The 27932-nt window shown below is 39.5% G+C and overlaps 2 protein-coding genes across 4 annotated transcripts in view; one reads left to right on the top strand and one right to left on the bottom strand.

Moving 5' to 3' along the window:
• PCSK2 (proprotein convertase subtilisin/kexin type 2) overlaps nt 1–27932 on the top strand; it is a 160621-nt gene that overhangs the window by 131919 nt on the left and 770 nt on the right. Inside the window, exon 13 of one of the 2 annotated variants that reach the window (XM_081942091.1) lies at nt 7157–7289. The exons of the other annotated variant lie outside the window; for it this stretch is intronic. Coding sequence (XP_081798217.1) covers nt 7157–7191 — 35 coding nt within the window. The 3' untranslated portion in view covers nt 7192–7289. Of the gene's footprint in view, nt 1–7156; nt 7290–27932 lie in introns of those variants that run through there. 2 annotated transcript variants of the gene reach the window in all.
• On the bottom strand, nt 253–27922 carry BFSP1 (beaded filament structural protein 1). Of its 2 annotated transcripts, XR_014174440.1 has the most exons (9): nt 27499–27922; nt 22293–22353; nt 12810–12905; nt 11078–11170; nt 9574–9681; nt 6300–6520; nt 3960–4045; nt 848–2038; nt 253–744 (listed from the first exon to the last, which is right to left on the bottom strand). XR_014174440.1 is itself a non-coding variant. In XM_081942088.1 (8 exons), exons 1-8 carry the CDS (start codon nt 27867–27869, stop codon nt 1101–1103), a joined length of 1974 nt encoding a protein of 657 aa, XP_081798214.1. In that variant the 5' UTR covers nt 27870–27922; the 3' UTR covers nt 253–1100. The 2 variants fall into 2 exon arrangements, 1 of the variants encoding a protein (XP_081798214.1); XM_081942088.1 differs by having other exon boundaries at nt 253–2038.

The following is a 27932-nucleotide window of genomic DNA, read 5'->3' as shown; positions in this document are numbered from 1 at the left end:
ACTAGTACATATGTGGGGAACCTTTACCTTTTACTAGAAACCTAAAGCTACCAGTATTTTAATTTCTATGTAAATGTTCAGAAAAATAAAGCCTTGGGCAATTAATTAAGATTCATAATTCTGTATCTAGTCAGGTCCATTGCTTAGATTTAAAAGTGAAATCAAAGAGTTTAGCTGCATTGTGCATAGAGTTCCAAGTGACTTCCTAATATTCTGCCTTTTGTGGTTAAAGGGCAACACAGATCCTCTGAGCAAATGTATCTATGGAAGACAAAATATTTATTAGGCAAAAATCAACCAAATGGTACCAGTTAACATTCAGAGATGTGTATCATCAGAAACTCAGATATTAGTATAGTCCAAGAATCACTTCAATGAAGACATCAAATCCATTTGTAGTATATTTGATACGCTTCTGGACATGTGGTGGCACCAAGCACAATGGCCCCAATCCCTTGCAAGTCGATTTGATCAAGAAAGACTTCTGATCTTAATAGAGATGTACTTATCCCAAATTATTTTCCTTTGAACATTGATTTAATGGAGAATAGAGGGTATTTTGGTTCTTCTCTGGAGGATTGGGAGAGTTTAATTCCAAACAAGTTCTTATAAACATATTAGGTCTAAATTAATATTTAGAGCTGGGGTTACATTAAACTGGCTCTTCAGGTTCTTCTTTGTTTTGAGGGTGTGGCTACTTTTCCCCATGTCCATTCTTTTAACTGAAGCCAACATAGGAATAATCTTGAAAATGGGGGCTTCTCTTCAAACACAGCCTCCAAAGATGGCAAAAACTGAGGGTGAGGGAGTGACAATGGAATTTTATTTAAGATCCCCAAGGTGAAACAACTACAATTTTGCTATTGGCAGAGAAATTCAACTCCACATTCACTATTTTTATCACTCCATCAGACAATATAAAGGGAGAGTAGTGAGGAATCAAGCAAAATTCATGTTTTAGGCTACCAACATCAAACCATTCACATTGGTAGGGTTCCATTAATTTTCTTTAGCATTGCTATTAAATTTTAAAAAAAAACTCTGAGGATCACTTCTGTAATAACTGTAAGCTAGATTAATTGGCTGTTTGAAGGTGCATACTAATGTTTTTTGTCTTCCAATTTCTTTTTGCTGGTTTTCTCACTCATGGTCTCCATAATCATAGCAGTTTCTTCATAGCTTTCAATTTTGTCATCAGAGAATTTTTCTATGGATTCTACCATTTCTACCTTCTCATAACTCATAGTGTTTGGGGAAGCTAATTCCTTATGCAAGCCGTCCTGCTTCTTGCATTGCTTCTTTACATAAATTCCTTCTTCCTTTTGTTCACTTGGACATGATGTGGAAAATGGTTCAGGTGCCCCAGTAAATTGCACTTTTGGAAATTCTTGTTTTTTTCCAAGTTCTCTCCAGACCCTGGATCCATCATCATCCTTCACTTTGCCTAACAGCTTGTACTCATATTTAAGGTCTTTCTGCATCCTTGATCGCTCCTGCATTTCATGAACTTCAACTTCAGTTTTGCAATGTTCAGGAGATCTGGGTAATTCTGGAATTGCTTTCATACCACGTGATATATTTCCTCCAACATCCGAAACAATGACTCTACCTTTATAAGGAATAGGTAAAGAATGGAAGCTGGTGTCATCATAGCTGCCTTTTTCTGCAATAACTACATACCCTTTAGCATGGAACCCAGTTCTAGGTTCCTGTCTTTGATAACATCTGACTTTGTCTTTCACTATATTGCACAATTTGTCAAAAGCCTTGCTTATTTGTGCTCCATCAGGCACATCTTCTTCCGCTTTTCTGGGCTCAGTTTCTTCCTTTGTACCATTGGATCTACGTTTGCTTTCTTCATGCTTGAAATCCATTGGAACTTGGTCAAATCCTTCTTGTGGCTGGTCAAGCGTTTTCTCTAAGGAAGACCCATTGGTAAGGTCTTTGGGTGTAATCTCCTTCCTCTTAAACATTTGCTTTGGCAGGCTTCTTTGTCGAAACTTGGCAGCAGCAATGTCTTGCATGACCAGTGTAATGTCTACATGAATGGAAATAAAACAATCATAAATATAGCATGAGATGCAGCCCACTAAGGAGGAAATGTATCATATGCAGACATTACCTCAAAGATGGTTGATTAGGGTGGCTTGAATATTTGTTGAAGAAAATGTTAGATCAGAGTGCACCATTTGTTTAGGCAGTGTCTGTACTTGCCCTTTGAGTGACATACTCCAAAATGTTGGTTAAGCAAAAGACAAAACCTAAATGTGATTCATTTTTAATGACAAATTTAAGTTGACTGGATTTGTTTACTGTAATTTTACTTTAATGCAATTAGTATGATTACTGCTTACCTAATTGATTACATAATTATTACTAATACCATATACATACACACATTCTCAAAATAATACCTGAATGGATGATTCCTATATGATGAATATTTAGATGGAGCTACTGTACAGAGAAAGAAAAGGAACTTCTCCCTCCCCTTTTCTCTCTCTCTCTCTCTCTCTGGTTCTTCCTCTCTCTCTTCCTCCCTTTTGTCACTCTCTGTCTCTCTTTGTCTGTCTGTCTGTCTGTCTGTCTCTCTCTCTCTCTCTCTCTCTCACACACACACACACACACAGAGAGAGAGAGAGAGAGAGAGAAGTGGATTACATTTTTGATTTTGTTAGGTACAGTCTATAAAGACAAAGCTACAGCTTTCAAATCTGACTATAACCTACAAAGATGCTCCAAAACCTTATGGATATTTCAGCTATATGGACTTCTGCGATACTGTAATTCAACATCACTAGCATGACTGTGTAAGAAAACACTAGTATTTACCAGGATACTGCTGGACCATAACATTCATCCAATTAACAAGAAATTAAATAAGGGAGGCTCCAGTGATGAAGACACCCTTGTTGTTGACCTCAAAAAGCTAAATAAAATCAGATCAAGTCAGCACTAGAATAAGAGATCCCCGGGAAATCCTGGTGCTGTAGATGAAAGACTAGTCTAAAAGGTTTTTAAAAAATAATCATTGAAAAAGAGCAAATCACTTCCTCATTGTTAACAAAAAACAACTTATAATCATTAGAAGTCAAGCTAGTAGATGTGATGTAACTATTTTATGTAAGAGAGAAAGTTCATTTTAAAACAACCAAAATTCAGCCATAATTTTTTTAGGATTTATCAGGAGGGGCAGGATTTATTCCTGGGCTGTATATATACAAAACATCAATTCGTCACAAATTTTCAGGTCCCAATGAACAGAAATGTTAGTTCACTTTAAAAGTATTGGGAGTATGCTCTAGGATATTGATGGAAAACCTTTTCGGCACCAAGGACCCAAATCGGAACATGTGTGCATGTGCGCACGCCCGACTTCCGGAAACCCGAAAACCAGCTGGCCAGAGGGCAATGCCTGTTTCCTGGCCAGGTTTTTCAGGCCATTTTTCATTCATGTTTGGGCTGGTTTGGGGTCATTTTTGGGGCGAGAAACAGCCTGAAAACAGCCCCAAAAATGGCCTAAAATGACCTGAAAAATGCCCCCCAAACAGTCTGGGTTTTGGCTGATTTTAGGGCAGTTTTCAAGCCATTTACCAGTGCTTCGGCCCCCGAAGACCAGCTGGCCAGTGTGAATGTGTGCCGGAAACCAGAAGAGCAGCTGACAATGGCGCGTGTGCCCACAGAGAGGGCTCTGCCTGCCACCTCTGGCACAGGTGCCATAGGTTCGTCATCACGGCTCTAGGAAATGTGAGGTTGGAGACCTCTCTTCTTTCTAAGAAATCAATAGATGATTCGGTTGTTGTCCATCTTCCATTGGTAAATGCAATGATTTTGTTAGGAGAAAAGGGTTTAGCATAAGTCACCTGTGCTCAGGTAATGCGAACAATGAGATCAGCATACAGAAACATATCACACCCTGGTCTCATAGGCTAAAATCATTTCTGTAGACGCTTGGTTACCTGTGCCTTTCAAAGATGGCGTTTCTGAGGGTCTGTAGGTCTGTGGAAACAGGGTTACTGGAGTGCCAACAATAGCAGAATTCAATCTATCAGAATAGGGAAAAGATATAAGGCAGGATCAATAAATTCCACCGAAACAAAACCTAAACAACCCTTTTAAAATAATGTTTAAAATAACGCCAAGGCAACCCAGGTGGGTTACATGTAATCCATTGTAATTATATGCATTTGTGATATTTTCCAAATAAGTTCTTTTTTATTCCATTCCAAACCTGTTGTCTTAAGGTGAGCTACGTGGAGTGCAATCCACCCTCGCCTCTCTAGATCAATTCCCTGCAAATCCATTGTCATCAAACATTCTAGAACAGAATGTCATACTCTGGCAGGTTAACAAAGCACATAGGAATGCCACTGAAAAATAACCGAGGAGCAAGAACCTACCCAGAGAAGATTCCTGTTGGAGTAGCTGAGACACCCCTAGAAAGCTCTGTGAATGGGAAACTACCAGTGGTAAGAAATAAAACAAAGTGCTCCAGGTCTCATATATATCCAAAGCCATCTCAGTCCCTGAAATTTTCAGTTGTCTAAGAGAAAAGTCAGAATTGCTTCTGTTCACATTCCTGAAGGTTACTTTTTCTCTTACTTCTCTTTAAGCATATAATTGGACCATACGGTTGCACCTCCTCCACCTTAAAGATGTGTGGGTTAAAAATGTGGAGTGCATGAATATGCATCCCAATTTCCTTGCATGTACTTCCCATGTTTACTCCACTATAAAAGTCTTGTACATGTGCAGAGGTGGATATGCTCCAGAGAACTCCATAGGTTTGAAAATCCTGGTACAATATGGCACTCATTATAGAGAAAAACTTGGAGAAGCAAAATATGATTTAAATCCAAGAAAGGCAGAGAATTTTAATGTTAAAGTGGCTCGGCCTTAAATCCCTTGGGTACAATAGAGAGGGTAGAAAAACACAATTGGACTTTCAAGATTATGTTATTATAATCTATATCAAAAGACTTCCAGTATTTCTTGTGGAATCCATTTTCTGATCTGGACTACTCAAAGGAGTGACAGCCACTCTTTTGGCTGTCACTCCTGTAGAGCAGGGATGTGAAACTCCCGGCCCGTGGGCCACACGCATCACACTCTGGCCACTCCCATGCCCAGTTTAGCGAAAGTCCTGATATGTCACGTAACACTGCCATGACAATGTTAGTCTGACACACCTCTGATGTAGAGACTTATAAGCTCCTCTATCTACACATACGTAAATAGGCATGGAGGGTACTCTGATTATATTCATTGCCTTTCATTTTAATAGCATGATCAGATCATGCTATTAAAATGAAAGGGAATTAATTTAATCAGAGCACCTAGTTTTAACTCGTATTGATCAACATATTGTCTTAACAGAGCACTTTCTGAGCACATTCTATTTTTAAAGCAATACAGCTTGAATCTACATATGCTTGCAATTGTTTTGTGGTCACACATGAATAAATACAGGGCAATATGTTTGCAAGCAGGCAATTATGATTTTGGGGCATAATATTGTCACTGCACTTAAGACAGGAGGAGTTCTCTCTCCTCAATCACTTTGATTTAAAAGAGGGGGAAATGCTACAAACCACAACTATGGTAAGATAATTACCAAGAGAAGTGTTATTAATGCAGATCTTTCCTAGATCTTTTGAAAATTTTGTGACTGACTAGTTCTATCGATGCACATCTCTGCAACTACTGCACATTTTTCATTTTTTTTTGGGGGGGGGAGATATATGGTTGTTGACAGTTGCACAAAGCGTTCTGCTTGACATCAAAAGAATTGAAACAGAAAGTAGTCATTAATTAATTCCCAGATCTCCTTATGCAATTAAAAACAAAATTTGAGGGGGGAAACCTGGTTTTTTACTCTTAAAGGAAGAGTTTAAAATCAACAATGGGAGTTGGTAGTATCTCAAGCAACAGCAGGAAGTCATGCAGATGCCTGGAAACAAAAGCTTAGCACGTTGGTGTAGAAATGCTATTAATGGGTGACTCAGAGAGCATGTCATGTGCTTCTATAGTGAGTAGCATGTTCCATAACAATTAATATTTCATTTAGGATGTTGCACAGTACTGAGGAATAATGTTTTGGCCTGAGAAATTCAGATACCCTGCCATGCCAGCCAAAGCAGAAAAAACCTGGAAAGCTGTTATGAATAGTCCCATTATTTAAAATATGAAACAGTATGGTCAAGACCTGATTGTTCAGTATTGAAATGATTTCTTAGGTACAACTTGGTGAAACTCTAAGCCACTTTGCTTTCTGCTTTTTGTTTCAAGAATTTCCATACCTGTTATCTTCATTTTCAATGACACGTTTGTAACGCTCCAATTCACTCTCTAGGGACTGTTTATAAATGGACAGCTGGCGACACTGGTTGGTGTATTTCTCCAAGGTCCTTTCAGCGTCTTCGATGCCCTTTCTCAGACTGTCAATCTGGTCATTATATAGATGGATCTCATCATTGTAACTCTGCTGCGTGTCCTTAATCACCTGATCCAGCATTGCTGTCTGTTTTAAGAAAAGGAAGATGTGAGAGATTTCCCAAGGCTGGTCTGCTATGGGGAAACATCACGGTTCACTAGCAGCAAAGATTTAGAATACTACCCTATTTCAATGACATGAAACAAATAATTGATACTTTTGTGTTTCAAATATCACTTGGCATTAAACACACACACACACAAACCAACCAATATTAACACACCATAACAATGAGCAGCCAGCAAGTTGAAATCATATTTAGATAGCACAATGTCCAAGGTGTAATTTCTTAAAAGTATTCACCTGTCCTAATATAAATAATGTTAACAAAAACCTGCACATCTGCATCAGTTAAAGTTCTAAGTTCATACCCAGTATATAGGATTAGTATAGTACTAGAAGTACTAATGTTTCTAATATGTAGCAAAGTTATGGGTTCAATATAATCCTGAATCTGAATCCCAAAATGGTAGCTTGATTTTTTTCTCTCCACTTTTCAGTCAAAGGACTACTGTAATAAGATTAGGATCAAGATCAGCATCAGGATCAAGATTAAATTATTATTTTTATACTGTACTCCCTCTCAGGCCCCAGTGAATTGGTGATAACTCCATAAAGTCAACCTCCTCCCACTCCACTGACATAGTTGCCATATCCTTGCAGGGAAAAGAAATGATGCAACTACTGAAGTTCTATAGATGCCTGGTGACATGAACCTGGAATTTTACACAGGATTTTACACTACAAGAACTTGAAGTGCCAAGGCAAGCAGTGCCCTTCTACATTGTGTTCTCAAGATAAACTGAAGCCTATTCCTTAATGTATCTCCCATTAAAAAATTAAAAATCAAATCAAATCAGGTCAGATCAAATTAAATTAAATTAAATTTTGAGATCCTCTGAGAGTTCTCCTGAAGAAACAAAACATTGAATTTGAATAAAACTATCCTTCCTCTTTCTCCATGCCCACAAAACATTATTTATTTATTTGCTTGTTTGTTTGTTTATTTTACAAGTATTGCACTTGAACAAGAGAGGAAAAATTCATGTTTTTACATTCTGCTACAGGCAGAAAATATTTGTCAGAAAAATTTCCAGTGGAATACATATTGACCACCAGATGGTGCTCAGTCACCTGAAAAACAGAGATTTGCTTGATAGGAAAACTGTATTATCACTTCCATCATTGCTCTTGGAATAAAAATATAAGAAATCAAATCAATTCAAATTCCATTATTATGATCTTTGACCAACTTTTACAGAAAAAACAAAACAAAAGCAGCATTGGAAAGATCCATTATTTGGATAATATTCTGCAAAATCTTTTTGTTTTATTCAAAATGTATCTCACAGATCTTGGGAACAATTTCCATTCCTAGGACTGAAGAGCTGGGTACAAGTGAATTGTACAGATTAAATATTCCATTGCAATGAACCCTCATATCTTATGATCTCTCTGGTATTTTTAGCTGATAGAGGAGAAGAGCAAGTAACGATTCTAAGTTATCCACAGAGTACTAAAAATGAAACAGGCATGCATGCCAATAAAAGCATGCAACATTAGAAAAAAGGCACTGATTTTTGTAACAAACTGTGAGTCTTCCTAGTGAACAAGAGGGCCAAAGTGATACTAATTTGAAAAAATTAGGATGCCATCTTTTTGCATAAAATGATTGTCTATGGAAGTAGACTTTCAGGGGTTTCAAACTGGCAGCCCTTGGGCTGGATTGTGTCATGTGAAGGTCACGCCCACCCAAGCTCCATAAAGGCAAACAACATTGCAATACGTCACGCTATGCCACGTGACACAATCAAGTTTGACACCTGTGAGGTAGAGGAGCATGAAAGAATGCTAAAAGGGGGGATGGTGAAAATGGGAGAAAACAGAGGGCTCAATCAAGGGATAATGATGCTACCTTCATCAGGGCAGGTGACGTTATACTCTCAGTGAAACACTGTTTATCTGCAGGTCCAACTGTTCACAGGTGTCAAGCCCACAGGAGTTAAAATTCAGACTTCACAGAGCTCTATTCCCCTTCCTCAATTTCTAAAGGTCAAAAGAATCCTGGATTACACCAGAGTGTGCCATCTTGTTCACCCTGCTATCCGACCTGAGTGGATCCTAGCAATTTTTTTTCTCTAAGAAAGTGGTAAATCCTTCTAGCATGACTGTAGGAGCTTTGTCCTGTCCTATTCTTAAAAGAACCCAGGTTACTCTGAACAGGACCATTGGTGGGAATCTCTGAACATGATAAGCACAGAGAAAAACAGTTGAGACCTACACTATTTCTCAGGGACGCAGTGGCTCAGTGGCTAAGATGCTGAGCTTGTTGATCTGAAGGTCGACAGTTCAGCGGTTCGAATCCCTAGCACTGCATAACGGAGTGAGCTCCCGTTACTTGTCCCAGCTTCTGCCAACCTAGCAGTTCAAAAGTACGTGAAAAATGCAAGTAGAAAAATAGGGACCACTTTGGTGGGAAGGTAACAACACTCCATCACCTTTGGCATTTAGTCATGCTGGTCACATGACACAGGTGTGAGGGAACCTTTATCTTTAAAAAAGTAAAGGTTCCCCTCACACATATGTGCTAGCCGTTCCCGACTCTAGGGGGCGGTGCTCATCTCCGTTTCAATGCCAAAGAGCCAGCGCTGTCTGAAGACGTCTCCGTGGTCATGTGGCCAGCATGCCTAAATGCCAAAGTTGCACAGAATGCTGTTACCTTCCCACCAAAGGTGGTTCCTATTTTTTCTACTTGCATTTTTACCTGCTTTTGAACTGCTAGGTTGGCAGAAGCTGGGACAAGTAACGGGAGCTCACTCCATTACGCAGCACTAGGCACTCAAACCGCCAAACTGCCAACCTTTCTGATCGACAAGCTCAGCGTCTTAGCCACTGAGCCACTGCGTCCCCTTCTTTACCTTTACACTATTTCTCAGATAACCTCCCGCTTGTGAAACAACCATAATCCAATCTAATGATCTATCTTTTAATCAAATAGTTTAAAAACATTAATCTGAACTTAAATCATAATGCTTGTAAAACACTTGTTTTAGAAAAAGTAACTTTTTTTGAAACAATACCTCTGTCTGAAGCTTAAGTTTCTGGCCTTGGAGTTGGGAAAAAATACCCTTGTATTCATCTAACTGATTCTGAAGTATTGGAATCCTTCTCTCGGTTATCAGCTTTTCCTGCAAACAAAACAGAAGGAGGAAATATGAGTGGAATTGGATTGGTATCAAAAAATTGACTATAGGTTGGAATGAAAATGATTTTTAAAAAATCAAATTTTCCTCTTTGCCTGATATACATCCTAATTGTTCAGACATCCCACAAAATTGGATGTTATGGTGAAGTGGTGAATAGTAAATCCTACTGAGGGAACCTTGTGTACAAATGAAATATATTTATAGCTTCCAGTTGTGTTGAGCATCCATTATCCCCTCTTTCCTCGGTTTAAATAAGTCTATGTATTTATGCTCACACCTTTCTGTAACCTATCATTGATATGTAACTACTGTACATGTTCTTCTATCTAGGCCAACATGTACACATTTTCATAGACCACGGCATTAGAAGAGCAGCATGTACAACAACCGCATTTGCTCATGGCAAATGTAAAGAACCCTTGATGAATTACTCATATTTAGTTGCAACTGAAAAAAAGAGTTAAGGTATCTTCAGCTGGCCAAACAGAAAGTGTAATATTCTTGCCTCAAAACGCAGCTGGGAAATGGACATCTCCCATTTCTTTGCAGTGCCTAGCAGTTGCTCATTGTGGAATACTGTCCTAAGCAGTCAATATCAAGACAATCAGAAGACAATTGGCGCAGGGTTCAACAAATATCAACTAATTAATTGTCTGAAGGGCTTGCGTGAGATACTTATAGGCCTGTGTGAGATACTTTGCCTTGGTGAGGTACTTTGTGCTTTGAAGGCAGCAATAGTTCTTAATTGGGGTGTTGATGGCCAACTATTGCTATTTCTTTGGGCTGCTGCAGCCGTGGGCTCCTGGGTAACTGGTAAGCTAGTGGTAAATTAGCACTCCTGACTAACAAGGGGTTTCCCAGGCTTCAAGCATTCCGTTGTGAAGTAGCTTCAAAGGAGTTGTAGCAAAAGGAAAAGGTAAGAAGCACTCCTTTGTAGCTCTGTATCGATCCACAGTATAACCTTCCAAGTTTTTATCTTAAAGTCTGATCTTATCCTCCCGTCTTATTTTAAAACTGGGGTCTTTCAATGAACATCATTTTTCTTCAGGCATTGTGTGAATGGGAGGGACTTGAAAGTCGGGAGCAAGGCTGGGCTGAGAGCCTGAGCCTCTCTGAATGCCGTATGTTCAGCCAAGTAGGGGGAGGTTTTGCTAGAACACAAGTAGACTTCTCTTCTTAATCTCAGATCATAATAAAGCAGGATTCCAACTTGTACACATGTGTACATGAAGATGATTACATACCTGCCAGGCCTTCTGGCTGAATACATGGCAATCGCATGCCCCTTCCTCTATTCAGTGTAAAACCCTCAAATGTTCAGATGTATGCCTGAAGAAAACTTTTGATAGGAAAATGATTTGTAAAAGAAAATTCTTACCTCACTGCCACCAGCCATGATATTGGACACCTGAGGCATTGCTTGCACGATCTGTTCTAAATTTCCGATATAGGTCTGTACTTCCATGAGGTTCTGTGGCCAGATAAAATTATTATTCAAACTTATTATAGCAAGAAGCTTGATGGAAGGAACTGTACAGCTGAATTTCTATTTGAATTTCCCCTTCTTCTGGGTGCGAGGGAAGCAAAAATATTGAGGAAAAACTGGAGTTATACTGTCACTTATACTGATTAGCTTTATCAGAGAATTCTCCAGCATGCTACTGCAATTACTTTTCTCAACCTTTCTTCATAGATGGCGCAAATGGGTTATATATGTGGCATGTATCTGTTGTTGAATTATATTATTAGTACATACCAGTGGGGAAATTCAATTTTTTTTACTACCGGTTCTGTGGGCGTGGCTTGGTGGGCATGGTGTGGCTTGGTGGGCGTGGCAGGGGAAGGATACTACAAAATCCCCATTCCCACCCTACTCTTGGGGCCAGCCAGAGGTGGCAGTTGCTGGTTCTTTGAACTACTCAAAATTTCCGCTACCTGTTCTCCATAACCTGTCAGAACCTGCTGGATTTCACCCCTCATACATACAATGGTTTTAACAACAAGCAAAGATAAAGGTTCCCCTCGCACATATGTACTGGTCATTTCCGACTCTAGGGGGCGGTGCTCATCTCTGTTTCAAAGCCGAAGAGCCAGCACTCTCTGACGACGTCTCCGTGGTCATGTGGCCAGTATGACTAAATGCCGAAGGCGCACAAAGCACTGTTACAATAGGTAGTCCTCTCTTAATGATTATTTATTCAGCGATTGTTAAACATTATGATGGCAAAAGAGGAACAAAAGAACCTATGATCAGTCCCCAAAGTTATGTCACACAATCAATCTTCATCTTAGCTGAAAAGCTTGGGGGAGGAAGGGTTTAATTGTACAATTTGCTAAACTACTTGATAGGATTAAACCAGTATGTTTCGTTTCAGGAGAATATAAAGATGAGCACAAATAAACCATACCTTGATAGAAATTGGGTCCAAAAAACCAGCAGGATGTGAATTAGTGTTAAGGCCGGACCCTTCTCACTGTTAATTTTAACTTTTTAGAATAGAGAAAAGCTCTGAACAGCTGTTTTGTTTTCTTTGTAAAAAAGGCTCCCTAGAAACATTGTTGGTAGGAATCTCAAGTATAGAGAAAAAGTTAATTATTAACAGAAGCAGGAGCAGAGCTGGTTAAGAAGTAGATCTCCATCTACTGGAGGTATCTAATATATTGTCCGTGATCTAAAATGACCTAATATTAATGACTTGCTATCATAAAATAATTTATCCAAATATAAATTCCTGCCAAAAGTTTTAAAAAATAGTATTAAGAGGCAAGTTAATGTTTTGTGTACAAAAGATGTCTGAGTTTGAAGCTCTGAGTTTGAAGCAAAATTGTGGATTAAGAATTATTTTACTGTATGTAACTTTCATTTTCCACCAAATGCTTGATGACAAATATCGGTCTAAAAACATAGAAAGAAAACAAAAGAGATCATAGTAGATCTCTTAAATCCATCCCTAAGCAGAAGAACCCTTTTGCCAGTCATGTCTCTTCTTTGTGCCCAGCATGGACTTAGACACATGAAAGAAGATTTGTATTAAAAGGGAAGGAGCAGCTTCATTTGTTAAAAGTTGCTTGGGAAATAGAAATGAGAAACAAGCAGCTATAAGACTTACCTTCTTATATCTGTCTTTTGTGGCGTTTACATCATCTTGCAAGAACTGTGATTCAATCTGGAGTTCTAAATTACACAACAAAGCTTCATCAGCTTCCTAAAATAAAAATAAAATATTGTTTCCTGTTGTCCTTTTACTTCTACTTTTAAACAAATATTTGAGTCACCAGTATTCAATGGAAACAAGGGACTTCAAAATCTATAAAGTCATCTCTTGCAATAACTTATATAGCAGTTCTGAAATTAATTAATAGGAGGGTAGGAGGGATGACCTTTAAATATTTAATTTAAATATTTATTTGCATCGTGCATATATAAAAACTGAACTCTAAATAATTGATAGGCAACTCATAATCAATAAGCAATTTGATTGAATAGGTAGTCTACTGCACTGCATGCCAAATAAATATAACAAGGAGAAAAGTTCCTTGAATCAAAGGTGATTCTTAGAGGTCCAAAGTCACATTTATACAGTTTTCTTGGCAACACGGTAGAAGCAGTTCACCAATGCTTTCTTCTGAGATATTTTTCAACTTCCCAGTCTAAATAACCAAGTGGCGATTGCATGGTGGTTTTCCCCCTCCAAGTACTAAGTATCCTTTTTCTAATTAACTTTATTTTTTCATTTATATTCCCTACTTACTTCATTTGGCTTCTATTTAGATCAATTAGATGCATTTTAAGGAGCTTTGTTTTTGTTTTTAAAAGAAAATCATTATGTAAAGATTATTTATTATCCCTGCTTTGTTTGTCAGGGGCTAAGATACTGGCTTGCTATTTAGCATTAGGACAAATGTGGAAAAACCTCACCCTTTTTGAAAAGAACAATCAGAGGACTTTCTCAACTTTGAACACACTAGTAACATCACTTCTATCAGCTGTACTACTGTCCCATTTCGGATTAGGCAATGTGATGGAAAGTTATTCAATGAGTTTTGCTTTCGTGATAGGCCCAGCAAACTAATTCCAAGCTCTGTTGTGCTATTCAAAAATGTGTAGATGCTTGCTGTTTCCATTATACCCACGGATTGCAAAAGTAGCATTGCTGTTGTGCCGATAATAATGATAGTAAAAATAAGCATAGAATTTAGCTACAGGCCTAGTTATCTGCTTTGTGAGCAGATAAAGATTTATGAATGCAAATGACAAGTAGAATATTCTAAGCCAGCAGTCATCCATTTGCTCACTGTTTCTCTATTTTCCTACAGAAAGCTGAATCAGAAGCATTACAATGAGACCATGAATCCACTGATGGGCTGAGAAAGAAAGCTAGATACTGCTGATGGGTACATATTTGGGGAAATAGAATCAAATTAAACTTTAGCTTAAAAAATAAATTTAGATATTTCTTTGATATTCATCAGACATCTGGAAACCAGGATTAATGGTGCACGGTGTATAAAGATACATTAAATACAGGTTCTCCTTGCACATTCCTGACTCTAGGAAGTGGTGCTCGTCTCCATTTCAAAGCCGAAGAGCCAGCACTGTCCGAAGACATATCCATGGGCATGTGGCTGGCATGAGTAAATGCCAAAGGTGCATGGAATGCTGTTACCTTCTCACCAAAGGTAGTCCCTATTTTTCTACTTGAATTCTTACATGCTTTCGAACTGCTAGGTTGGCAGAAGCTGGGAGAACTAATGGGAGCTCACTCCGTTATGCGGCACTAGGGATTCAAACCGCTGAACTGCAAACCTTTCTGATCGACAACTCAGCATCTTAGCCACTAAGCCACCATGTCTCTTACAGTGTTCCTTACACTGTGTCCCACGTTCCATGTACCTTCAGCATTTAGTCATGCCGGCTACATGACCACAGAGACATCTTTGGACAGTGCTGGTTCTTTGGCTTTGAAACGGAGATGAGCACTGCCCCCTAGAGTCAAGAACGACTAGCACATATGTGTGAGGGGAACCTTTACCTTTTAAAGATACCTCATCATATGGATGAGGAGAATCATTTCAGTGTTATATGTGATCAGTTGAGCATGGTTACAATTGGCTCAGGTTCTTTCATTATTGATTCAGATTAACAGAGTTGGAAGGGACCTTGTAGGTCATCTACTCCAACCCCCACCCAAGCAGGAGACCCTACACCATTTCTGATAGATGACCATCCAGTCTCTTCTTGAAAGCTTCCAGTGATGAAGCTCCCATAACTTCTGAAGGCAAGCTATTCCATTGGTTGATTGTTCTCACTGTCAGAACATTTCTTCTTATTTCTAGGTTGAATCTCTCATTCAGTTTCCATCCATTATTCCTTGTCTGACCTTCAGGTGCCTTGGAAAATAGCTTGACCCCTTCCTCTCTGTGGCAGCCCCTCACATATTGGAACACTGCTATCATATCTCCCCTGGTCCTTCTCTTCGCTAGACTAGTCATGCCCAGTTCCTGTATCCATTCTTCATGTTTTGGTCTTCAGTCCCCTAATAATCCGAGTTCTGCATAGTAGATTCTACATAGTACATCTGGTGTGTGTGTGTGTGTGTGTGTGTGTGTGTGTGTGTGTTATTCCTAACATAATTTATCAGCATTCATTTCCCTATGCTATAAAGGTGGTTCTTGACTTATGATCACACCTGGGATCAGAATTTCTGTTGCTAAACAAGGTTGTTGATAAGGGAATCACAGCCAATTTTACAATCTTTTTGCCATGGTTGGTAAGTAAATTACTCAGTTGTTAAGCAAATCAAGTGGTTGTTAAGCAAATCCAGCTTATCCTTCGTTGACTTTGCTTGTTGGAAGCTGACTGGGGAGATTGCAAATAGTGATCATGTGACCCTGAAAGCTGCAGCCATCATAAGTACATTCCAGTTTGCTAAATGCCCACATTTTGATTAAATGGCCATGGGAATACCACAGTTGTGAGGACTGGTCATAAGTCACTTTTTTCAATGCCACTGTAACCATGGTCGCTAAATGATTAGTTGTAAGTCGAGAATTACCTGTAAAAGTTAGGCAGGAATCTGTTGGTATTGTGCGTCTGCTAATTAATATTTACTCCCATGGTTGGGTGCCAATTTCTAAACTCTTTTCACTTATCTTGTTTGTCTGTAATACAATACTTATCAATATGTTCTGAAAGAAAACTGTCAACTAGAAACATTCACAGCTCTTCATAAACAATATCTTGTAATCTTGACTCTTTGCTTGCCTCCCCATATCCGAATGAAAGTGATGGATAGGACGATATTGCATCTCAGTGCATAAGATATTATCAATTGTTCTGTCAAAGGACAGAATTTTGAGCATTAGGTATGTGGAAACTGTCAAGCACAAAATACTGGGGGATTATAAAATATCTTGTATAGACAGCAAAAACACACAACAAAAATTATTATATTTGTTTCAGTATAAATCTCATTATCATATGTTTGCTTCCAGGAAACAGCAAGCAGCCATCTTTGATGCCACTTGCCCATTCACCTAATTGTTTACCAAAGTAGAATATGCCTATTTCAATTAATAGGTTGGGCCTTTAAAATGAAATTGAAAACGCAATAAATAAGACTGGGATCAGTCATTAGCACATATGGTGCATGAAATCTGGAGAAGATTCAAATCCTAATTCATCCATGAGGCTCCCCATAGAGACCTCCTTGGCCCAATTATTTTATTTCATAAAAATGATTTTTTTTACCATTTATTCTTAGGTAGGATAACCTCAGACACATGATGCTGGTATTGTATTTGAAACTGGACAACAAAACCACATATTGGATTTCATCCAGATATGCTCAGATGTAGAGACTGAAGCCAATGGAAATGAAATGACTATGTAATCAACATCCCATAGATTTGTGGAGTTTCCACTAGCAGGAATAGCAATGGTTTTCTGAGGTAGGTAGTCCAATGGGGGGGGGGGGAGTAAACAGAATTGTAAACAGTTTTTTTAAAGGATAAAACATTCTTCAGATCACTCCACTTTCTGAAAATTCCAGCCCCATCTACAATTATGACACATTTTCATTGCAAACAGCAGTCATCCTCTTCTCTTCCCTTCCCTACCCCAATTATTAAGACCAGTTCTCTGTGATCAAATACTGCTCCATTCTGGGCAGCACAGATTGGCAGTGATCTCTCCTGAGGAAGGAAGGAAGGAAGGAAGGAAGGAAGGAAGGAAGGAAGGAAGGAAGGAAGGAAGGAAGGAAGGAAGGAAGGAAGGAAGGAAGGAAGGAATGCAGTATACTTCTGTGTATTCTCTGTACATCTATTTTAAGTCAGGAAATATTTCTAAGAGCTTACACAACAAACTAAATAGACTCGCAAGATCAGATGGCCTTTAAGAGTATCAGTATTACGCTCCATCTTTTTCCCTCCAACATTCTTTCTGTAAAACAATGTATGAAAGCATATGATATGCCATGTTAGGGCAATGATTCCAGATCTCTGTGTAACTAATTTCATTTGATGATTAGCAACTTTAATGAATTAATTGACCCCTTAATAAACCACTTATTTCTTGCCTTGCCGAGCAGATTGATCTCACATTCAAAATTGTTTCTGTACTGCAAATGTTCCTTGGTTTCAGTATTTTTAGGGATGGGGTAACTTTTGCTCCCGATTTTTTTATCTTGGCTGATTATTTTTCCAGATGATCTATGCACCAAAATATTTGAACAATGTTGTTATTTATTCATTATGAATATTCTGTAACAACCAATTTCAGCTAGTCGCTTGTTTGCGAGCTGCCATTTGTGAGTATTGCATTAGCTGTTTGATATTTACAATTTGTGACAGGTCAACTCATGTCAGCTTGAAAGGATTTGTTTCCTTGATTGAATTACATTTGCAATCAAAGAAGCCCTAAATTCCCCGGCGTCTTGTCTAATGAACAATTCATTACATTTCTTTCATTCTCAGTTAGAATCTACACATTGCAACCTTCCTCTTCCGCCTCTAACTCTGAGGTTCCTAGTGAAATGACTGGATGCTTGAAAGCCCAGTTGGAGAGAAATGGGGCAAAATGGGTTGCTGCAAAAATATCAAGACAGATGTATGAGGGCTGCACATTTCCCTGTAGCCTGCTTCCTTCAAAATGGCAAAATATCCTGATGTGTCATAATATTAGGACCCCCACATTTATACCCTGTTTTGATGAGATAATTTTACACTCCCTAACTAAATATCCATGAATCATACCCAACTTTTGTGTATGCATCAGAGGTGGTATTCTGCCGGTTAGCCTCGGTTCGGGTGAACCGGTAGCGGTGACGGCAGGAGGCTCTGCCCACCCACCCAGATGTCATCACGGATGCTCTGTGGATGCGCAGAAGGTCCTGCACATGTGCAGAAGCACCGTGCGTGAGCAAAGCGAGCAACACACACATACGTTCCCGGTTCCGAACTGGTAGTGAAGACCATTACTGATATGCATAGAAGGATGCCTCAGGCCTCCAGCTCATCTTCCCATCAATCAGTTGCCAATCTTACATCCCTTCTGATCGTCTCACTGCACACCTATCAACCTTTGCAGTACTTCTTTCCCTAGCTTCTTCCATCAGGCATCCCACCCCCAGAGATCTTCCCAGTTCATTCAGCCCTTCATTTGAATTGCTTTGAACTTTTGTGCTAATAAGTTTTCAAAAATTGTCAAATCCTCAACTTCCCCTTAAAATTTCTTTTTGTGTGTCTGCAATTTGGAACACTTCCCAGGATCAAAGGAAAACCAAACTGACGTCAAATTCACACTTTTACACATTGGTTTTTGTTATAAAATGAGAACTGCAGTCGATGTGAAGAAGCAACATTAGGTCGATAAAGTATAAGCAGAAAAATAACACAGAAGTAAAATAAAATGAGAAGTACTAGCCTTTGTCTAATGAAAAGGGAAAAGCAATAAGAGTGAGATGGAATTAGGAAACAGAATATGATCAGAGAGAGGGATTTTGCCATACCAAGATTGATTGGCAAATCATGACTGCATAGTTTTGAGAAACTAATACCACAATTCCATAAATGCTTACTTTAGGAAGAGGCGCTGAAAAGATTCGGACTGCCTTACTCCCAAATAAGTACAGAATTGCAGCCTTAATTGGGGATGGGGTAAGAATTGGAAATATACAAATGTGCTTATTTCATCTACATGTCCATTTGCTACGTACCCATGACATCCTGTTTTGTAGTCAATTTATGGCAAATCTCCTAAATTATACTATGAAATTAAATTTTCTTGGAATACTGGAAATTGATTTATTAGTTACCATCATGTTAATGTCAACCAACAAAGATCAATTTTCTCCAAGATGATCTAACGCCCCCCCCAACCTGACATCTTCTATTAATGCACCATTGTCAATGTCATAAAGCCTATATATATATATTTACTACTTGTCTTCCTCTTCTCTTTTCTTCCACCTTTCCCAGAGGTCTAAGGGAACTAAATATTCACATAATGTGCCCAAAGTAGGACCATTCCTGGAAATAGCTTTTGTTTATAGCAGATGTAGTGGACTAAGCCAAGCCATCCAATTTATTGCTCGGACCCTCTATTGTCTATCAAACCACCTCCACATTATTAGGCAAGGAGAAGAAAAGGCTGAGGCCAGAAAGCACAATTTTTCTGTTATTGTGGAACAGCCTCCCCCCAAAAGTTAGATTAGTCATCTTGAGGTCAGTCTTTCAGAAGTTGGTAAAGACAAAGTTTTTCAGAAAGACTTTTGGAAATGATATTATATGACAATTTGAAAATCTTTTAAATGTATCCATTTTCTCCCTTTGTCAACACCATGGATGTTTTATTGAATTGTGCTGTTATAAACCTTGGGATTCGATGGCATATGTATTATTATTGTTAGTATTCAGATATAGTTTCAGTTTCTTTTCTGATATTGAATCTTACTTATTCTCTCTCTCTCTCTCTCTCTCTCTCTCTCTCTCTCTCTCTCTCTCTCTCTCTCTCTCCCCCCCCCTAATGAAAAAGATATTACTGAAAAAGGTGTAATTGAACTGAACTTGTTGAGGTGGTAGAAAGAAAGGTGAAGAGGTAAAAAAAACAATAGAAAAGGAAATAGGGAAAATGTCTTATGAATGTGTGTCAGGAGTGAAAGATCAGACAACACATGATGTTGCAATTAAACTCATTTATTGTTCATATCTATGTGCAGGAATCTACTCAACTAATAGCTAGCACTATTTCTCCACTAGATAAGGGTTAATGGAATTTAAGAGGGTTTGGACTTAATCCATTTGTGACTATGTAGAGACTCTAGCTGATTCCTCTTTTGACTCCGCCCCTTAGTTCTGTCACTCCCACACAGTGTGTCATAAAGGAAATAAGACTAAAATTATAGTAAACTCTTCAGTTGAACTGTCTGTTTAACAGTAGTAATTTATTAGTGTTCTGCTCTGAAATAAGTACCATTGAATCAGTGGTGGGTTCCGGATCCCATTCCAACCGCTACAGTTGGAATGGACCCAGCATCGCCTATATGGACGCGAGTGGTGCGCACATGTATTGTAGCTGCAAACGATGCTTCCGCAAGTCTCCGCGATGCTCCAGCTGCTCGGCGGAGCGTCGCGCAGGCGCTGTACGCACCATGCACGTGCATGGAAGGGCCGAAAGCTTTAAAGCACGGTAAGGAGCTCAGGCAAGCGGGTGGGCTCTCCGGAGCACCGTACCGGAATGGTATCCGGTGCTCCGGGCAGGCTCCGGTACACCCGTATTGGGGCAAATTGCCTGCAAACCACCACTGCATTGAATTCAACAGGGCTTATTCTCAAAAGTGTGAATAGAACTTTCACCTAAAATTTTGTTCTTCTTAAAACTGTAAAAGAAATATTCGGATGAATTACTGTACATCAATAGAATATTTTTCCTTGTGTTTGATTCCAAAGTGGCAAATAATAGTATCAGAGTTTGATAAGTGTTCGTGCCCAAATCAAAAATCTACAACCTTAAGTCTGATGTAATGCTACATGAGGGGTGGGTTGCTCCCAGTTTGGTCTGGTTCAGCTGAACCGGTAGTATGGTGGCAGGAGGCTCTGCCCACCCTCCCGGATGCTTCTGCACATGCGCAGAAGCGTTGCACACACAGAAGCATTGCACGCACAGAAGCATTGCAGGCACAGAAGCATTGCACGTGCAAGCGCGCATGGGAGCTAGCCCAGACCAGTAGTGAAAAAAATGGCAACCCACCACTGTGCTACACCATCAAAAGTTACATATAAACTGTAGCTATATAAAATAAAAGTTTACACTAATGGACTAATCTTTCTCACTCAGTCCATAGAATCGTTATTATGGGAAGAAAATGAGAGAGATTGCTATGTATATTACCTTTAACTCCTGGAGAAAAGACAAGATATAATTCTAATATTTTTTTTCAGCATATAAGAAAAGCATAAAAGTCCAGAAACGTAAAACAGCTAATTTTAATTCTAGAACATCCTCCCAAAGGGAGGGAGGAGGAATAATTTAAAAATATTGATTGTTTAAATACTATATGGGAGCTAACTTGGTATAGATCAGGGGTGTCCAAACTTGGGGAACTTTAAGACTTGTGGACTTCAACTCCCAGAATTCCCCAGCCAGCATGGCTGGCTGGGGAATTCTGGGAGTTGAAGTCCACAAGTCTTAAAGTTCCCAAGTTTGGACACCCCTGGTATAGATGGTTAAAGGTTAGAAGCTGGGAGAGAGTGAGTTTTAGTTGTTCCTTCGGCACAAAGACACATTGATGACTTTGGGCCAGTCATTCTCTCTTACCCTTAAACCCTTGCTTAAAAAATGTTGTCAAGGAAACTATATGGGCATGTCCAGGCGGTCATTAAAAGTTAGGATTGACTTGAAAGGATACCCACCCATACAACTCTTTATACAATAAGTCAAAAAGGGTGTGATTAAATTAGTGTATCAATCATATACTATATCTGAGTTTCCTCCATCATCCAACAGTTGCCCTTTTGAACAAACCTGGTTTCCTTGGTAAAGAAGTGATACAATAAGGAAACCAGGTTTGATCAAAAGGGCCACTGTTGGATGATGGAGGGAATTCAGATATAGTATATGATTGATACTCTAATTCAGTGATTCCCAACCTTGGCAAGTTGAAGATGTCTGGACTTCAACTCCCAGAATTCCCCAGCCAGCATGCTGGCTGGGGAATTCTGGGAGTTGAAGTCCAGGCATCTTCAACTTGCCAAGGTTGGGAAACACTGCTCTAATTTAATTACACCCTTTTTTCCATGCATATAAATAAGGTGGCACACATATTTATTATGCGGTGTTTTAAGCTTTAAGTGTTGAAAAAATATACATGTAGTTTTTAAAACACCCTATTTTTAAAGCTGGAAAATGTAATTCCTCTCACACAAAACTAGCAGCTCTAAGTGCAGATAGTATTGCAAAAGTGACAGAACTAAACATGTCTGTCCCTGTGTTACTAATGGCTGTCAGTACTCGGGACATCACATGAAAAGCAGCATCTATGGCAGGACCTCTGGCGAAAAGGATGAGAATATTATATTTAATATAATGAGCTTACCTTATTAAGCTCTTCAAGAGTACTCTTCTGCTTCTTCTGATATTCACATTCATTTTTATATCTAAAAAAATTAGAAAATAAAATCTCATTCAATTCAAATTGGAGACCATTCCTCCGCTATAACTTAAAACATAGTTTCATACCACATCCAGAGTTTGAATTTTCCCTGTCTGCAGTCTATATTTTAATTTTACATTATATCTAAATTAGAACAGATTTGTAGTGATATGAATTGAATTTACTATAGTACAAAAGATTACCTGGTGAATGATACTGTACTGACCATAGTTCTCGGTAGTCATTTTTAGTAGATTATTTATAATTAATTGATAATAAACTGGAAAACTATGATCTCTGAGATATTTTTTTTACTATTTCTAGCACTAATAAGTAATTCATTTTTATTAATTTGTATTTTATTCCTCTACCTTGGCTATATCTGTTTATAGATCTTCTTTAAAATGGAACAAGATTTTTTAAATAAAAAGTGTAAAGAAAAAGAAAATATTTATTATTTTATTTATTTATTTCGATTTATCAGTCGCCCCCTCTCCGCAAAGGGACTCGGGGCGACGTACAATTAAATCAAAATACAAATGTGGCATGGAGGAGGTAACACCAATATTTAACAGATTTCAAATACAAATGGAAGCCACTAGGTTCAAATAAATAACAATAAATTAAAACAATTAAAACAGTTAAAAACCCCAAAATTTACGTATAAAATATTAAAATATTAAAATTGCCAGGGAGGTTAGAAAGTTCTAGTTAAGCCAGGCCGGCTAGTTGGAACAGGTGGGTCTTGAGTTTCGTGCGGAAGGAGCGGAGATCGGTCGTTGTCCTGATATCTGGGGGGAGGTCATTCCAAAGGGCTGGGCCCATCACAGAGAAGGCCCTATTCCTGGGCGCCGTCCTCTGACACTGCCTGGTGGACGGCACCCGGAGGAGTCCCTCTCTGTGAGAGCGAATTGGTCGCAGGGATGTATGGGGCAGAATGCGATCCCGCAGATAGCTAGGTCCTATGCCATGGAGCGCTTTGAAGATGGTAACTAACACCTTGAAGCGCACCCAGTAGACCACAGGGAGCCAGTGCAGCTCGCGCAGGAGAGGTGTTATATGGGAGAACCTCGTTCTCCCCATGATTGCCCGCGCGGCCGCATTCTGGACCAGTTGCAGTCTCTGGGTGCATCCCAAGGGGAGCCCCATGTAGAGAGCGTTACAGTAGTCCAGGCGAGACGTCACCAGCGCGTGAGTGACTGTGCGGAGGGCATCCCGGTACAATAGGGGGCGCAATTGGCGCACCAGGCGAACCTGGTGGAACGTCCCCCTCGCCACGGCTGCCACATGGTCATCCATAGACAGCCAGGCGTCGAGGAGGATGCCCAAATTGCGCGCCCGCTCCACGGGGGCCAGTTGCTCGCCCCCAATGGCCAGCGATGGAATGCACTGGTTGAACCGGGGGGGCGATAGCCACAGCCACTCCATCTTGGAGGGGTTGAGTCTGAGTCTGTTGTCTCCCATCCAGACCCGTACGGCTTCCAAACACCAGGACATCACTTCGACGGCCTCGTTGGGGTGGTTTGGGGTGGAAATGTACAGCTGTGTATCATCAGCATACATATGGTATCCCACCCCCAAACCACGGATGATCTCGCCCAGCGGCTTCATATATGTGTTGAACAGGAGAGGTGAGAGGACTGACCCCTGCGGCACCCCACAAGTGAGCGGCCTCAGGGTCGACCTCTGCTCCCCTGCCAACACACATTGCGTCCGGTCGGAGAGGTAGGAGCGGAACCACCGCAACACGGTTCCCCCTACCCCCAACCCCCCCAGCCGGCGCAGTAGGATACCATGGTCGATGGTATCAAAAGCAAAATAGGCAAATGCCTCAAACTTGCATTTTTATATGGAAGTTAATGAATACATTTGGACCAGTGGTGAAATTCATTTTTTTTTACAACTGATTCTGTGGGTGTGGCTTGGTGGACATGGTGTGGCTTGGTGGGCATGGCAGGGGAAGAATACTGCAAAATCTCCATTCCCACCCACTTTGGGGCCAGCCAGAGGTGGCATTTGCCAGTTGTCTGAACTACTCAAAATTTCCACTACCGGTTCTCCAAACTACTCAAAACTTCCACTACCGGTTCTCGAGAACCTGTCAGAACCTGCTGGATTTCAGTCCTGATTTGGACATAATATTAAACTAGGCCAATAAATACATATGCCCACAATGCCATATTTGTAGCTTCCAGAATACTGAATTATAAATGTTTATCTCTGAGGAATTTTTTTTCCTGCATTAAAAGAATCTCTCCATTCTTCAAAACCTGAAAAGTGAGATAAAACTTCCTGGTTCATCTTTCTTGCTGATGATAACATCACCAGCCATGCCTGCTGAGGCTCTGAGAGGCTGATATAAGTACAAATCTAAGATCCTGCTCACCTCGGGCTTCCCTCCATTTTCTCCTCCTGCATTGCTGAGAGGAGAAATATAGAAGCTGTTGCTTGTACTTAACTGTGGGATTTGTCTGTATTCTTTATTTTAAAACAAGCCAACTTTAAACCATGACTTATTAAATTAGCTACCTTAAATGAACCATAGTTAATGTTAGCTATAGTTGCCAATTTAGATGAATCCACAAATTGTGGTCAATTTAAACTAACACAAAGAAGAGGGAGTCAAACTATTCTCCAAAGCACCTGAGGGTAGGACAAGAAGCAATGGGTGGAAACTAATCAAGGAGAGAAGCAACTTAGAACTAAGGAGAAATTTCCTGACAGTTAGAACAATTAATTAACTTGCCTCCAGAAGTTGTGACCGCTCCAACACTGGAGATTTTTAAGAAGATGTTGGATAACCATCTGTCTGAAGTGGTGTAGGGTTTCCTGCTTAAGCAGGGGGTTGGACTAGAAGACCTAAAGTGCCTTCAAATTCTATTCTATTCTATTCTATTCTATTCTAGAGGCAAATCTTTCCAAAAGATTCTTTATCTTGTTGCACATTTTAAAGGAAAGGAGAAAGGTGGGTCATGAGCCCAAAAGGAACCCAAGTATCTTCACATAAGAGCTTAGAAGAGCCTTTTTTAACAGGGATTACATAAGAGGTCAGGAAGGTTTTCATGACAGATCATGAGTGGGGGAAAAACTTGAAATGCATGTGTTGCACACTGCTAGTGCCTGCAATGGTAAGAAAGAATCCTTATGGATTGCTACTTATCTACCAGCCTGCCATTTTGCTGTTGCAGTAAATCTTGTAAAACTTGGATCATGAAAGTTAGAAGTAAATTAAGTTATGAGGTTTTGGGATTTTCTACAGGGGTTCCCAGTAATCTGATCATTATTTTAAGGATTCTTCCAGAATAAAAAAAAAGACTGGGTAGGGTTGTGTTCTGCATTTATGCGTATATATGTATATGTCCCATATAAACTATGGAACAAAATAGAATAAAAAACAATCCAAAATACTGGACACAATTTGGATACACTTTAGATGCCAACAATTAAGGAGTATTGTCAGCCTTCCCTGTAGCAGTGCCTGCCTTCTAGAATAATACATTTCCAGAGGGATCCAAAGTATTCTCCCACCCTGATGGTAAAATCAGAAAGCTCTTAAAAAAACTGGCCATTCCATCAGATTATGGGAATCAAGTGATAGCTGAGCCCCATTGGATGGGTTTGTTTCAGAGCCACACTAATTTCTTTTTGTGTTTTGTGTTTTTCTAATTTTTTAAAATTGCAAATCTTCCTGAAGGCACTGGGAGTCCAGTAGTCTCTAAATTGTACAAACAAACAAATAACAGGTAGTCCTAAACTTTCAACCAGTCGCTTAGCAACCATTCTAATTTACAATGAACACCACCCCGAAGCTATTTATGACCTGATTTTGAAGTTGCAACAGCTCCATGCCCGCACGTGTGCACACACACACATACAAACATACACACACACGGCAGTCACATGATAATATTTTGGGTACTTTGCAAGTGGCATACCTTTATTAATGACCACTGGAAAAAAGGTATTAAAATGGGCCGTGGTCTCATGGTGATCTGCTCAATGACTGCAACAACTTACAACCATAATGCCAGGCTCAAACACAGTTATAAATTGAGGGCTACCTGTTTCCTTCATTTTTCCAAATAAAATCATAGAAAAGAATTATATTTGAAAATAGAATAAATGTTTTCAAATGTAAAATAAATATTCCATATTTTGGGGATTTTTTGTTGTTCTTTCGTTTACCTCTGTTACCACAGAAAGAAAACAGGGGGTGGGTGGGGGGAACAAGCCTTTGTTTTCAAAGATATGAGGAGCGAGATTAAGAACAATAAATGAACGATGCTAAGAAACAAAGGAGAGATTGGACAGGACATGTATATGTTTCATGGCTCACATAGTGAGAAATGAAATGATCTGAACACCTTGAAGGCCCTCAGGATAGAAAAGTCATTTATAATTTGCATAAATAGTAAAAGAATAATAATTACAAATATTCAGCCAATGTTACTCCATACATTCAAAACACTCCATAAAGCGCTGGAGGTGATCACAATCTGTAAAAGCTATTGATTGGTTAATGTATTGCATTTCATATTCTCTTTCAGCATTTTTTCCAAATTGAGAAATATTTCCCAATTAAGTATTTTCTATGCAAATACGAAATTTATTCTCAAAGTAGCAACTTTCAGTTCCTGACACAAATTCATTAGACTAGCTCAGTAACCTAAAATCCTTCCAGATATTTTTTTTCCCCTTTCTGCACCACTACTATAATGTACTTATTTATGGAATTTTACAGAGCATCCAGATGACACTGTATTTCATACTTAATTATTCTAACTTTCTCCTCACTGTGCCTTCATGAAGGGAAAAAATTGAATAGATGTGCCCTGGAGTTTTGACTGCTAATATTCTCTTTGAGCACATCAGTGCAGATAGTGAGGGCTATCACTGCCACTGGAAGAGAATTTTGAACTTCATCACAAAATGGCATGAAGGCCCTTATTTCTTTTCATTTTCACAAGCCAAGGTCCTAGGATCTTTGTTTTGCTTTTCTAGGATTTCTTACCCAAAGCAACAAAAAAAGATTGTTTACACCTGAATTTAGAAAAAGCCAAAGGTAGATGACACAGTTTTGAAGAACCATGAAACTCTATGCATATATCTGCCATAATGAAAACATCTCCTTCATTTCCAACCAACTTACTTGTTACTGTACTCATCCAGCATGCGCTGAGCATCTTTCTTCTCACGTTCCAACTTAGACCTGTTGCTGGCCAGGTCACGGACTCGCTGGTGATTGAGATCAATCTGAGCAGCAAAAGCATCTTCTAATCCAACCAGCTCATCCATGCGTTGGAACATCTCAAGCTGCTTGCGGAAGATGGCATTACGCTGCTCAAGCACCCGAGCCCTGTTGATGTAGTTTGCAAACAGTTCGCTAAGGTCCTGCAGGTTTTCCAGGCCTTGGGCTTGTGCAAGACCACCAAATTCTGGTGACTCTGGAAGTTCTTCATAAACCTCAGATTGTTCATACTTCTCCTTGTGGACTGCATGCAAGTAGCTGCTCCTATACATGGCAGAGTAGGGAGCTTTGGGGGAGCCCAGGAATCTCCCTTGTCTGCGTCTTTCCAGTTTGAA

This window comes from Natrix helvetica, assembly GCF_964273705.1.
Source record: "Natrix helvetica genome assembly, chromosome: 2".
Taxonomy (NCBI): domain Eukaryota; kingdom Metazoa; phylum Chordata; class Lepidosauria; order Squamata; family Natricidae; genus Natrix; species Natrix helvetica.
Note: the sequence above shows the minus strand (reverse complement) of the source record. Positions and strands in the feature narration are given on the sequence as shown.